Source organism: Scophthalmus maximus, chromosome 13 (genome assembly GCF_022379125.1).
Source record: "Scophthalmus maximus strain ysfricsl-2021 chromosome 13, ASM2237912v1, whole genome shotgun sequence".
In the NCBI taxonomy this organism is placed as follows: domain Eukaryota; kingdom Metazoa; phylum Chordata; class Actinopteri; order Pleuronectiformes; family Scophthalmidae; genus Scophthalmus; species Scophthalmus maximus.
This window is the reverse complement of record NC_061527.1, coordinates 12,561,247-12,574,748: the sequence shown is the minus strand read 5'-3', so window position 1 is coordinate 12,574,748 and position 13,502 is coordinate 12,561,247. Positions and strand designations below refer to the sequence as shown.

At 41.8% G+C, this 13,502-nt stretch overlaps 2 protein-coding genes across 2 annotated transcripts; one reads left to right on the top strand and one right to left on the bottom strand.

Moving 5' to 3' along the window:
• The first annotated feature begins 238 nt into the window (after window positions 1-238).
• Window positions 239-2,620, top strand: LOC118318234 (kelch-like protein 23). The gene is made up of 3 exons (XM_035647697.2): window positions 239-1,420; window positions 1,645-2,056; window positions 2,219-2,620. Exons 1-3 carry the CDS (start codon window positions 454-456, stop codon window positions 2,520-2,522), a joined length of 1,683 nt encoding a protein of 560 aa, XP_035503590.2. The 5' UTR covers window positions 239-453; the 3' UTR covers window positions 2,523-2,620.
• Window positions 2,621-2,693: 73 nt separating this feature from the next.
• LOC118318619 (ceramide synthase 2-like) lies at window positions 2,694-13,227 on the bottom strand. Its single transcript, XM_035648446.2, has 11 exons — window positions 13,120-13,227; window positions 11,927-12,103; window positions 10,249-10,366; window positions 9,297-9,415; window positions 8,849-8,906; window positions 8,593-8,643; window positions 7,266-7,358; window positions 6,424-6,552; window positions 5,339-5,445; window positions 4,779-4,935; window positions 2,694-4,695 (listed from the first exon to the last, which is right to left on the bottom strand). Exons 2-11 carry the CDS (start codon window positions 12,100-12,102, stop codon window positions 4,495-4,497), a joined length of 1,209 nt encoding a protein of 402 aa, XP_035504339.1. The 5' UTR covers window position 12,103; window positions 13,120-13,227; the 3' UTR covers window positions 2,694-4,494.
• Window positions 13,228-13,502: the final 275 nt, after the last annotated feature.

The window sequence follows — 13,502 nt, the reverse complement described above, 5'->3', positions numbered from 1 at the left end:
ATAAAACTGTAGAAATAAACATTTGAGAATTATATTTCCTTTCTTTTTGTTTTTGATTTTTGTTACGATTTATTTTTTATCTTCTATTCTCATCGTCTTTATAATACGTTTTGTTACAAATTTATTCAAATATATGCTTGTATTTTTGTTAAGAGTACATGTCTGCTGTTTTTGTATTTGAATACCTTCCAATAAGGTTTTAAAAAAGTTACTGAGAATGGACATTAGAAATGATCAGAGTTAAACAATAAATATATGGTTGTGGAATGTGTTTGGTCATAAGTCATTGGCCTTTCTATGTTATAATTCTATTTTCAAACTGACCTGCTCTCCCTTGGTGCACAGTCAAGTCAGGGGGGACGGTCTATTAATACCACCAGCTGGTGTGTTGTGAGCCAGAAGGAGGACGAGGCACATGTGCAGAGTACGGCTGGTGACGCTGTGTGTTGTGACATGGCCTGCAGAACGAACACTGAGCCGCCACATCAGAGCTTTCGATTGCCTGTTCTCTCTGAAGAGGGGGATGAATCTGCTTTACACGTGAGTGACCCTGACCCTGGTGTCCCTGATGCTACTCTACGAGTAGAAGCTGAGAGTTTTTACGTCAACCGCCAATGTCTGGCCCGCCAGAGCCCCTACTTCAGGGCTCTGTTCTTTGGCAGTGGTGTAGAAAGCAAACAAAGGAGAGTCGAAATTAAAGGTGTGGGTATGCAGCCTTTCAGGGTTTTGATGGAGCACAGCAGGACGTGCAGGCTGGTTTTGGACAGAGAAAACGTTCTGGGGATCCTTGTGACCGCAGACTTTCTCCAGCTTGAGCGAGCCCGGCTGCTGTGCTGCAAGTTCCTGGAGCGCGAGTTGCACCTCAGTAATTGTTTAGGAATGATGGCCTACGCTTGGCAGCTGGGCTGCACTCAGCTCTATGCCGCTGCACGACAGGTCACGCTCACACACTTTTCTGCTATCATCGCTGAAGAGGACTTCCTGTCCCTATCTAAGGAGGCCGTGGCAGATCTTCTCGCCAGTGATGACCTGGGCATTAATAAAGACGATCTGGCCCTGGAGGCCATCCTACGTTGGGTATCATTTGACCATAAACGAGAGGAACACTTTCTTGAGCTCATTGAGCTGCTGAGGCCTGAGTCTCTCTCTTTACCATTTATCACTCAACTTTTGACCAGAATGAAAAGCTCTGACCCCAGGGCAAAGCTCATCTACAAGATGAACGAACATTACCCAGCATCTTGGTCAGTAGGCCGCTCATTGAGGAGGACCAGGGCCAGAGACACCCTCTTTGTCCTGGGTGGACCTCACGATCAGGAGCAACAGGCACTCTACCAATTTCACCCTCCCAGCGGTAGATGGCAGAGCTGTGCACCGCTGCAGAGGAAGAACCTCACACAGTACTCTGTGGCTGCAGTAGGTAATGTATGATGTTCATGATGATGAATATGAGGATAGTGATGAAAAGGATAATGAGTGAGGGGCTGAATGTGTATTTATTGTTAACTAAAGTGTGCAAATACAGGGTTTTATCAGCCATTTAGTTTTATTCTGAAATTAAAGACAAGTAACCCGATATAATCGACGTTGAAATTGTCATGTATTTTTTAACAATTCGATTTTGTTTATTTTCCCATTATGTAGGAGACAATGTGGTTGTGACAGGTGGCTTCTGTCGGGATGTGCTGTGGTTCAGCGTGGACTGGGTCAGGATATACGAATGTGGGAACCAACGCTGGGTGGACGCGCCAGCCTTGCAGAAGTCCAGACACAGCCACTGCTCCATAGGGCTGGGCTCAGCACTGTATGTCCTGGGAGGCAGTATGGATGAAGGGCTTGTGGCCGATGTAGAAAGGCTGGTCCTGGGGTCAGAGGAGGGTTGGGAGGGGGTCAGCCCCATGGTGAGAGCCGTGGAGAGGGCAGCCGCCGCTGCTCTGGGGTTGTGTATTTATGTGGCTTGTGGCCTGGATGAAAATGGGGAGGCGTTTGGTGGAATTCAGAGGTACGTGGTGAAGGAGGATCAGTGGGATGTGGTATCCTATTCTCCATTTCCACGGTGAGTGTATTTTAAAAAAAGAGCAAGTTCTCAGCTCTTCTGACTCACATTGTCAAAGTGATTTAATTTCATACATATTTAAAAAAAAAAATAATACGTTCAATTGGTGATATAAGTGTTGGAAAAAACTGAAAACTTCATCCTTTTTCAACCTATTCCTAGATATGACCTGGTCGCCACTGAGCTCAACGGTGCCCTCTACCTGTTTGGAGGTCAAAGCTTACGCTTTGACGTGGAGACAGATGAGTGGACTGTGCTGGAGGAGGAATCACTGGACAGGAAGTTCTTCTGTGGCTGCACCACAGTCAGCGGCCAGATGTACCTGGTCAGTGAGAGGAAGAGCACCAGAGCCTTTCCAAACATGGTGCTGGTGGACCCTTACATAGACACATGCATTGAGGTGGATGATGCCATACCCTGCCCTGTGCCACTAAGAGGGTGTGTAACCATGAGAATGGTCATGTGAAGGTATGTGATGAAATGAAAAGCATAAACAAATGTCATTCTCGCTTGAAGAGAACCATTTCCATGCAATCGGTTGTGATTTTTCTCGATGAAATACATCCAGAAAAGAAAAGTATGATTTTTAGAAGTTTAAATAAAGAAAAAATGTACTGAATCAAGACAACACTCAGTGTAAATTTCTTCAGTAGAATTTATTAAAACTTCAACTTCCCACACAATCAACAGAGTATCCTTGTACACTCATAAGAGAACAGTTAAGTGTCACCTGAGTGGTAACATGGCATCTCTCCTGCTTTTTGCCAGTTCTTTTTCTCTCTTTAATAAATATCAATATCGTAGTGGGGTCACAGGTGTGTTATTCGGTGGGTCAGCCCTTTACGTTCTCTATATCTTGGTCATTTTAAAGCTCACATACTGTAGCAGTCTGGAGACCCTCTTCAGAGTCACACTCAGCCCTGTTTCTATTCTTAATATAAAATTAGATGCAGGAGGTGGAGACAGCAACCACTTATCTCAAAGAGTCGCCCTTACTGTCCTATGAAAATGTAACACCATTTTATGGCAGTGAAAGACAAACTCTGTATGAGCAGTGCATTTCATGAACAATATCGCTGTGTTGTACTGTCCTGAGCCAAACAACATTCAATACAACGACTCAGATCTGTGGTCCAGTATGTTGGTTAAATACATGTGAAATCCTTGATATTACAGCCCAGTCCACTCGTATCAAAATAGGCTCTCAGCGTTTATAAAAACAATTAAAACTCTACATTTCACTAAGACTTTTCTTCACCTGAGCCTTAAATCATTTGACCTTTGTAGATAACTTTGCTAAAATATCTAACGTTTCACTGATGCCTATCTAATGCCCTGACTCTTTATGGCTTACCCAGGTGTAACCAGCCTCACCAACCACTCAAGAATAACATTGAGGATGAGAAATGAGTCACAGTAAGGCCTGGCCCATGTGTTTGTCCAGTGAAGGTACCACACAGAGCATAATATCAAGTGCTAGTGTAAAAAAAACAGCAGTCAAGGCACAAAACAAAGTACAATGGAACAAACCTTAACAAAAACAATTCATGGTGCCTGTCAAGTAGAAAACACGCACGCCTGATTTAAGTACTGTTTTTCCTAAAGGCATCATCTTGAGACATGTGGCGCGTCATCTCTATTTGGATATGTTCTTCTTTGCTCACCAGGGGGCGCCACATCTCTTTTAAGCATCGAGCTAAAGCGTAAGTGACTACATCCACAGCCTAAATCAAATCCTCCAATCAAAAATATAACTTTATAATTGAAGAACTGAATTCTGCCACAGAAAAAACATTATATAAATTATCTGTGACGTAGAAGGATCATAAAAATAGTCTCTAAAGTGGTTTGTCAACAGATTTTCTACAATCAATGTCCTCAGTCGTGTCTGTACAATCAACCATGCAGTGTATGTGGAAACCAAGCTGGGGAGTTAATGACAACCTCATTCTAACTTTAGTTTACATATTACATATAAGATAACAGCTTGATTTTGCATGAAATATTTAGTTTCTCTTGTTGACCAAAGAATAGCTAAATGCACAGTTTCTAAACTTAGGTATTTACAAACACGTTATAATAACACAGTGAAAACAAACAGCAAAAATAAAAAAAGATTGGAAAAACATCACATATAGGATGAACTTCTACTCCTTGTTTTGCCAATTACAATAAGCAGTCGTAAGGTTGACAGTAATGATGGCGTGTGTTCCTAAGATCTACAATCATCTGTGCCTTATTTTATTTATTTATTTATTTTGAAAGATAAATAGAATGCAGACCTACACTCTGATCTGAATTCATCAATGGACCATGTTGGATGTTCACAAGCCATATGTATATATCATATGTCAGCAGTAAGTTCACTTCCAATAGGTGCTGGGGGAAATAACTATTTTTCCAGTGAGTCTTGGTACACGAGCAAGGGGGCTTCTCCACTATCTGGCTTTGGGCAGTCTGCTGTTTATATTCCTCTGGTTGGTCAGATTGTTCAGGACACAGTTGTGAGCAAGCGACGCCAATTTGGAGTTGATGGCTCCCTTTCTTTGTGCCCAGCTGCTCTCCTCACCTTCTTCCTCAGGCTCCTCCTCTTCATCATCCACCTCACTCTCCGCATCACTGCGTTCATCGCGCTCAAGCTGTGGAGAAAAATAAGAGCTGGTGAGCGATTTCGTTTTCCCACGCCCCATAATTTGCTGGTTTGACGACGTAATCCTCTTACCTTGCCCATGAACACAAACTTGTAGACCATGCGCAGGATGAGATAAGCCCAGAAGATGTGCAGGACCTGCAGCACTAACAGCAGAGCATTAAAGAAATAATAACCAAAGAAGGGCTGGAAGAATTCTGCAGACACCACCAGGGTTGTGTGGATCACTCTGTAAAATAAACACAACAGGACACAGTCAGCTTTGACCTACTCTCAAAGTAGCTCAATAAATGAAACTATTGAAAAGTTAAGAGCATTTCAACCCCTCAAGTTCTGTGTCGCAAATGTCAAAATAAGAACAAAAGGTCAGTGCAGACTGCAGGGACCAACAAAAACTATTTTCAAAACATGCCAGTGGAGGATGCGATACAAAAATATCTGCTGTGGTCATTTCAAAACCTAATGACATGTGATATAACATCTGGTTGAACACAAATTCAACAACAAAACTACAGCCAAACTAATCCTGGATTTCTGAGGTGTACATATTACAGTTGACAGATGAACTTCATCTTATGTAATCTTGTTAGTTATGGCCCAGCACATTCACATGATACAGTATATTGTCCTACCTGCCAGGAAACACCACCAGCCTCGTGACAAGGAAGACAACAGCGAAGACGACAAACAGCGAGTCACACGTCCTCGTCCAGCCGGCATAGTGAAACATCTTAGCAGACTTTTTAAAGAAAAAGATAAAAGTCCTTTTTAAATATTACTAATTGCAAAAAGGTGTCCAAATACATCTACATCTATATCCAGCACTATCCAAGATCATCCCTACATATGACAACTACAGTGGTTGCCAATGCTGTTTCTGCTGTAATAAAGGGAATATCAATTACATTTTCCCCACCTCTTAAATGTTGGAATGTTTAACGTTAGCGTTAAAGCAGCTGAACAGTTTATATTCTAAATCTAAAAAGTTATTTAAATGGTGCTTTTTGTCTAACCTGAAGTTAAAGTTATAGTTGCAAAAAAAGTGACAAAAGGTAATTAAAAGCATTGTCTCCAAAATTAGATGGTTATCATCTGAATGTCATACCCATTATTAAATCCATCAAAATAGTAAATAATTAATTATTGAATATTCTAATAATCTAATTATTAAATATAATAAGGTCACTAATAACAGTTTAATTTCCAGAAACATATACAGTACCAGGCTGTACAGAGTCACTGGCTGACTATGACATCCACAATATTGTCCCTTTATGACTTATCGGACGTCACACGACACCCAGTCACGCCTGAGGTCACTTGACTAGCTCTACATATTTCCACAGAGATGACACTGACAATCGTTGTTTTCAGATGTTATAGGTGAAATGTGACACCCAAGTAAATCAGCCTCATAAAAAGAAAAAATTGTATCACAGAGAAACGAGCAGGAAGCAATTATTTTACAGCCTTGGCAAGAGCTGTATTTAAGTCAAGTCCCTCTGTGAAATATTTTTGGCATTTCAAAGCACATTTCAATATATTCAAATGAAGTGCAGTATTTCCTCTTTCCCTCTGCTCCAACTTAAAAAGTACACGATCACATTTGTGATATTTTCTGCCTTATTGTTCAAGCCCAAATATACACCAATGGAAAGGGGGAAAGAGATATATTGGGCAAATTCTGAAAATATTTTAAATAAGTTTGGCGTTTTACCTCAAGGAGGAAGTCAGAAGAGTCGTGCACCAGCATCACCAGCGTGCCAACTCTCACATAGTTGGAGCAATAGGAGAAACCGATGAGGAATATGGTGGCAATGTGATGAATGACCTGCTCCTTGAAATCCTGGAGCACACACATGAACACATAAATCACACAGCATGAGAAAGAAGCTCAGCGGCCTAACCACAGCTTCAGCGGAACTCCATTTGTGGTCTTGTTCATCAAATGTCTTTTAATCAGCAGCTTTGAGTCTTTTTGTGAATCACACAAAACAGCCTCATTTCATTCATACACACTTAAAGAAATTGTCTAACACAGCTGAAGCAGCTGACGCAAAATGGTTTCCTTAAAAAAGGAGAAACATGGACAGTTGAATGACAATGATCAAATATTGTAGTTTGTATACAAAAATACAGTTTAGCAATACATCAAAGTGTAATTGAATAGTTTAGAGCAGATGTAAATGTTTGTTGAGCTTTCGTGCAGGTCAGGTTTTATTTCACCCAGTGAATTTTAAACTATGTGCAATGTATCTTACAGAAGATATTAAATCTTTTTTATCCCAGCAAAATTCCATTATTAAATGCAAAGTCCAGATAGTTATGATGTATTATCAGATAATCCAGCACTTAATCCCTACTAAGTATAAACTGCTGGAGAAAAACAAGGTCTGGATTACACGGTGCAAAAAACACGGGACCTAATGTGCAAGTGATGACATTTAGCTTTTGGGTTTTGACCATTTGCCTATAATTAAGAGGAAATGCAGAGGAAACAGTGGTTAAAAGCAGTGGTGAGTGTGTGTGGAATGGTACATCCGTGGAAACCACACTCACTTTTCGCTTCACATCCACAGAGACACACATGAGCAGCGACAAATAGAATCCCATTTCCAGGATGTAATACCAGTAATGAGCCTTGGCCACGGGCTACAAATGAGAGGAAGAAAGAAACATTAAAATGTACATACAGTGCTATGTGGCTGCAACAGAAGCATTTACAACATATGTGTAGCCTCAGGAAAACAAACTGTAGATGTAATCTAAAGCTTTTACGAGCAGCAAAGCAGAATACTCCCAATGCATTGTGTGAAACTCCCCCCAAGAAGGCGGGGGGGGGGGGGGGGGGGGGGGGGGGGGGGGGTTTGAAAGTGTTAGCCAGCCATCTAAATGGATGAGGTTTTTTTATTTAAAGTAAGTGGTGGTGTGTTATCTTAAATCAAAACACGTCTTGCAGCAACACAATGAAAGGAAGTTGACTGCGGCATTTAACCCCTAAAAGCACATCCTTTGTCTCTGTCAGAGACCACAAGACCTCAGAGAAGGGGGAGAGAAGAGGTCAGCAGCAGTATTGCCTGCAGGAGCTGTAATCAGTCAAACTGCAGATAGAGAGATCTGTGGCTTTCCATTTTTTCTACTGTTTTTCTTTGTGTGTGTGTGTGTGTGTGTGTGTGTGTGTGTGTATGTTCCTGGTCATGACCCAACGAGGAAGGGCTGGCTCCCCCAGGGGAATGCCAACCAGCAGGCGTACATACTGTAAATGTCAACAGCAGAGAGATATTATCTTTCTTACTTTACTATGTAAAAACACAAGAGTATTCAGGTCAACTGAAAACGAAGTGAAGGAATGAAGATGAAAGTGATTGGGTGGAGTGCGTTGACAAGTCTGTGTTATAAATCCAACATGTGCTGCAGCCGAATCCTTTTAAGACTTGAGATTCAAGAATTAAGACTTGGTTTTGTTGGTTCACTCCCAGCTATTGTTCTTTCTACTCACTCTTTCTTAGTGTTAGTGTCGAGACAGAATTTGGTATTTTTCAGTTACTGATTAATGATTCGGTCTATAAACATTCAATAAGATGTGAAAAGGTGTCCATCACAAGTCCAAGGTGTGTTTTCAAATGTCTTCTCTGACAAGCAAAGCCAAAGATTTAATTTACAGTCAAATAAAGTTAAGAAAGCTGTTGATTACTTTTTAAATGCATTTTTAATTTATGCATTTTTTTTACAGCAGTATTTGTATAATGATGGATTTCAATTCTGTTAACAAATCCAGAACAAATTGTAGAGACTTGAAGTAAATCTTGAAATACCTGACAACATTTGGTGACACTTTTTTTTTCATCAAAACTTTATTTTTCAATTGATGGTGTTTCCTGCTCACCTGTTTAGGATATCCCCTCCAACACTCTCTGTGATCCCACAGCCACGGACTCTGGAAGATCGAAGAAACAATAATTCACTTGAAACAAGCTATGGGTTTAGGACTATGAAACTCTTACATGTACAGTATGTATTACACCACCACACTCACAACCACCAACAGCACCCACCCATTTATATTCATATACACTGAATAAAGCTCCATTGTTCCAAAGCAACAATCTGGGAAATGAAAAGCAGGTGACCAACAGACTCACGTTAATCAAAGAGCCGAGCCCGGCTGTGAAGGCCACAAGGTAGAAGACAAACCGCCAACTGCACAGGTAAAATGATCACCAGCAATTGTTAGAGGCCAAAAGGAGAAATAAAATGATAGACAATAACATATGACATCAGTCAAATAGGACTTTATATTCACATGATAATTAACATTTTCTAGTATAGTATATATGACTATAGAGAATTTATAATAAAAAAAAAAAAAATCCCGCCTGGGACATGAAATCTGCACCAGGCAATTTGCAAAGAGATTTTTTACACTTGACATCTGAAATCCTGTCACAGAAGGTCAATAAACTCAAGAACAAAAGATTCCTGATCTCTCCTTTGCTACAGCTCCACTCGGGTGAACCCTTCCAAAACGTTTTACCTACTAGCTGCTCTGTTGAATTTATTTAGGTGATCATTGCTTAATTTTAAACTCACGAGGCCTCGCAGAACTTTTTGGTGTTGTTGGGTCGGTCCTGGTTCCTTCTGTGTCTGAACCAGGTCTGTATTTTTCTCTGTGAGAGGCCACACTGCTTCCCCAGGTTCACCACCTCACTCTGAACACACACAAACACAGAAACATATTCATACACATCAGGTGTGGGTGCACACATCCAGGATTTGACTGAATTTTGCACTTGTTTCATGTATATAAATGAATTCTGCGTCATTACTTGGCAAAGTATTTTTGATACAGCGTGCTGTCAGCTGTTCTCTGAGATGCAGTAATTCCCATGTGATATATTACTTACTGATCTCCCTTACAGATGTGTTTCTACATCATTAGCAGAAAATTCTAAGGATTCAAGCTGTTCGTTGTGATGACTCATGCAATGTTAAATGTGCTTAATCAAACCATTGGTCCTGAGCTGATGAGCCTGTAACACGATAACTCTTTGTTTGATCCCTGGCCTCTCTTTCTTTTCTCTAAAGTGTCGTGTTACCTTGGCAAAAGTCCTGGCGCTGAGAGCAATCTTAAATACAAGAGTGTGTTATTCAGTTAGGGCAAAAGAATACAAAAACACACACATTTTAATTTCGCTACAGTGGCTATGAGTGACTTGTATTGTATTGGAGGATAAAATTGGCAACAAAATAAGGGAGAAATAATTTTTCTCCTGACAGTGTTGTGTGTAGACGCCTGCAGTTCACAAATAAAACCTCTGCTCCTCCTGTGTCTGTGGCATTTACATGGCATTTACATGATGCTGCTGCTGCTGGTTCAGGTCAGAAGATTTGCAAATAAGTCAGGGCACACAGAATGAAAAAAGTGCACCCTAAGTATGTAAATGGACTATATTAAATGGACTATATTTGTACAGCACTTTTCTAGTCTTATTGACCACTCAAAGCACTTTACAGGACAAGTCACATTCACACACATTCCTACTTGCGATGGTTGCCGACTGCTCTGTTTGTAGAAGGTCTCCAGCTTTGGGATGGAAGCGGCTCGAATCCGAATCCGATCCTTCACACCTAAATGTTTGCTGAATGGGACGGCGATGAGCCTGAGAGGACAGAGAGCAGAAAAACTAAAATGAATCTTAACGGTACAACAAGCTATAATTCCAGAGGAACTGGTGTGAGGTGACTTAAACAGCGGTCCAATGTAAACCTATACACCACAGTGGAGTGCAGAGTAATGGCAACAAGACCGCTCATTATTCTAAACCTGACAGCCTGTAGAGTCACTCCCATGGGCACACTGTGACTTTTGGCCACACAGCCTTTGTCATTAGCTGATATTGCATCAAGACATTTGATCTGCATGTGTGTGTGCCTCAGTGTGACTGTATATAAGTGAGATGTTTTGATCAATGTGTGCATGTGTGTAGGTGCATAATCACGTGTGTACAGTAACTCTATCTCAGAGATAATCATCCTGAAAGAAGGTGGGGAGGGGGAGACCAGAAAGAATGACAAGGTCAGGGCAGCTTTGCACCTTGACATACACAGTCTCCGGTTACCACACACACACACATGATGAGATGAAAACACACCTTTTCACCTTCCAGCTGACTGACCGCTGGCAACACATGACATTGATTAAGTCAGATACGTACGAAAAGGAGGCACTGGGTGGGAGCCGAAGCAAGAAGAGTGGGCAGGTTAAGGAGCTTAAATAGAGCGCACAATATGAGCTTTGCCAATTGAATGCATAGAAGAGGATCAGCTGGCAAAGAGATCTCTACTGTCAGCTGATGTGCTGCATAGTGGCGGCGCTTGACTTCATGCTTCTGCCTGAACTAACGCTACGAACTAATTAATTAAGATAACATAGCAGCTGATGAGGGACAGCATGCAAAGACAAGCCCACCAGTCCATCATCACACTGTCATTACCAGTTCTTGTCCTGTTACCAGCAGAACTAGTTAACCACTAAGTCTCTAGATGCTTCAGCAGCAGGATTCTCTTAATGAGCACTACTGGGGATTTACATTAATATTCACCTCGTATAACTCATGGTGGACCGCATATCTCTATAAGAGCTTGCAGAGGCTGTTAGTATTTCCAGCAATTATTACAGTGATTCAACACAACATCAATAACCAACCAACATTAGAAAGCTTGTCCTAACCTTATCTAGGCCCTTCATCAGCTACATATCAAAGCTGTTATCCTCCTTTTCCATACGGATATTTTTTATGAAGTCCCAGTCCAGTCGCCCTGGGAGGAGAGATTGCTTTCGCACCGTCAGCAGCTAAAACTGTTTACTCATGATGCCTGCCTCCCGCTGCATGTCCTCCATCTATAGGAGCACTGATGAAGCCTAAAGGAGTTGTTATCCTAAGCCACACAAGCAGATTTCCTGCAAAAAAAATGCCCAGTCGTTCATTCAACATGACCACAGCAAGTCAAGATCCAAAAACCATAAGCATTATTCTTGACTACTACATTGTTACATTACTGTACAATTTAAGTTCATACTAGTAGGCAAATCACAATATTCACAAATCACTACTCCAGTGACTCGAGCATCCTAGATGTCAGCAATCGGAATGACAACAATGAAGAAGTTTGATCTGTGATTTTACACTCCAGCCTGTGATGAGGAAGGTGTGACTCACCTCTCAAAAACATATCTGAGGGCTATAAAGGTGAAGGCCAGAGGCAAGGTGTAGATGAGGTCCCTGGGTAGAGGAAAGTGGCCGTCCTCCCCCTTCATGTCAACGTCCTGCCAGTGGATACCAGGGGGAAGCCAGTACTCCTCCTGCCACAGCCACTGGTTCAAAAGGGACTCCATCCTGCGGAGAGCAGTGAAGGGGAACAGTGCTTCATGCTTGCAGACTTGAGCTGCTTAAACATTGAGGCCTTATTCATATTTGTGCCGGACATCAGCTGAGACTCTAAAGATTAAAATGAATGATTCAAAATTAGAGGGTAGAAAACAGAGTCTTGCTTGTTCTAACATTAATCTGCAGGTTACCTTGAGTGTTAATTTAGAATTTCCCGTTTAATCCAACCATTAGTCCAGAACACACAAATACTTGAATTACAATAAGTAGAGCAAATCATCACATTTACAAAGCAGAAACAGAAGATATCAGCAGTTAATTTCCTGTCAGTGAAGTCCCTTTGACCCTTCATGTCTCTCTCACACACACACACACACACACACACAAACAAACACGCACGCACGCACACACTTATTTGTATAAGATAATGCCATATGTCAATGCTTCAGCATGCCCAGAGCAAGACAAGATGATATCAGAGGAAATCAGACAGTGTTTTAAAATATTGGCTTTCTTGAAATATAACAGGATCCATTAATTGGTTATCAAAATAGTAGCAGATATATTTTCTACATCATTAATAAGCACTTTAGCTCTGAATCAGGCATAGTTATTAGTTTGTCAGACATAAAAACATTGTGGGTATCCCGAAAAAAACAGCTCAGCCTTGGTGCGCGCGCACGCGCACACACACGCGCCTATCTGTGCAGCACATTGTACCGCATGTCAATGCCTCCACGCAGCCGCTGAAAAGACAAACCAAAACAGCCCGAGGTTTCACAACTGACACACGATCGACAGAGGCAAATAAACGTGGCCACATATTAATTACCACGCGACGTATCGTTAATACTAATCCAAAAGAATTCGCAGGAGGGAGGGAAGCCCACCTCCCACACATCCCCCTGACGGCCCCATCACACAACAGTCTGCCTCTAGCCTTCACACGAATCTATCTGATATGACGGAACCCAGCAGAAGAGCCTCACTGTTGCTCCAGAGAAGAAGAACAAGTGCGACATTACCTGTGTGCGCTCCTGTGATGGAGACGTGAAGCGCGCAGCGGCGACACGGAGAGGAGGAGAGGAGGAGCGCGCTTGACGCAGCCTCCTCCCGCTGAGGGCGGAGAGAGGGAGGCCCTGTCATCAGCACCGCCATCATCATCATCATCATCATCATCACAACAACCACGTGGTCTTTATTTCACACTGCATGACATGTAGGCATATATTTTTGCAACCATCCAAAACGTACGAGCCAGCTGTGCCTTACATGTCATTTACGCATCCAAACGCTCCAAAAAGAAAGCACTGTATGTGTGCGTGTCTAATTCAAATCTTCAGTTAAGTTGGCCCCCGGACATTTGGGTCAGTGGCAATGTTTTCACTCAAACAAGAGTGAAATTTTT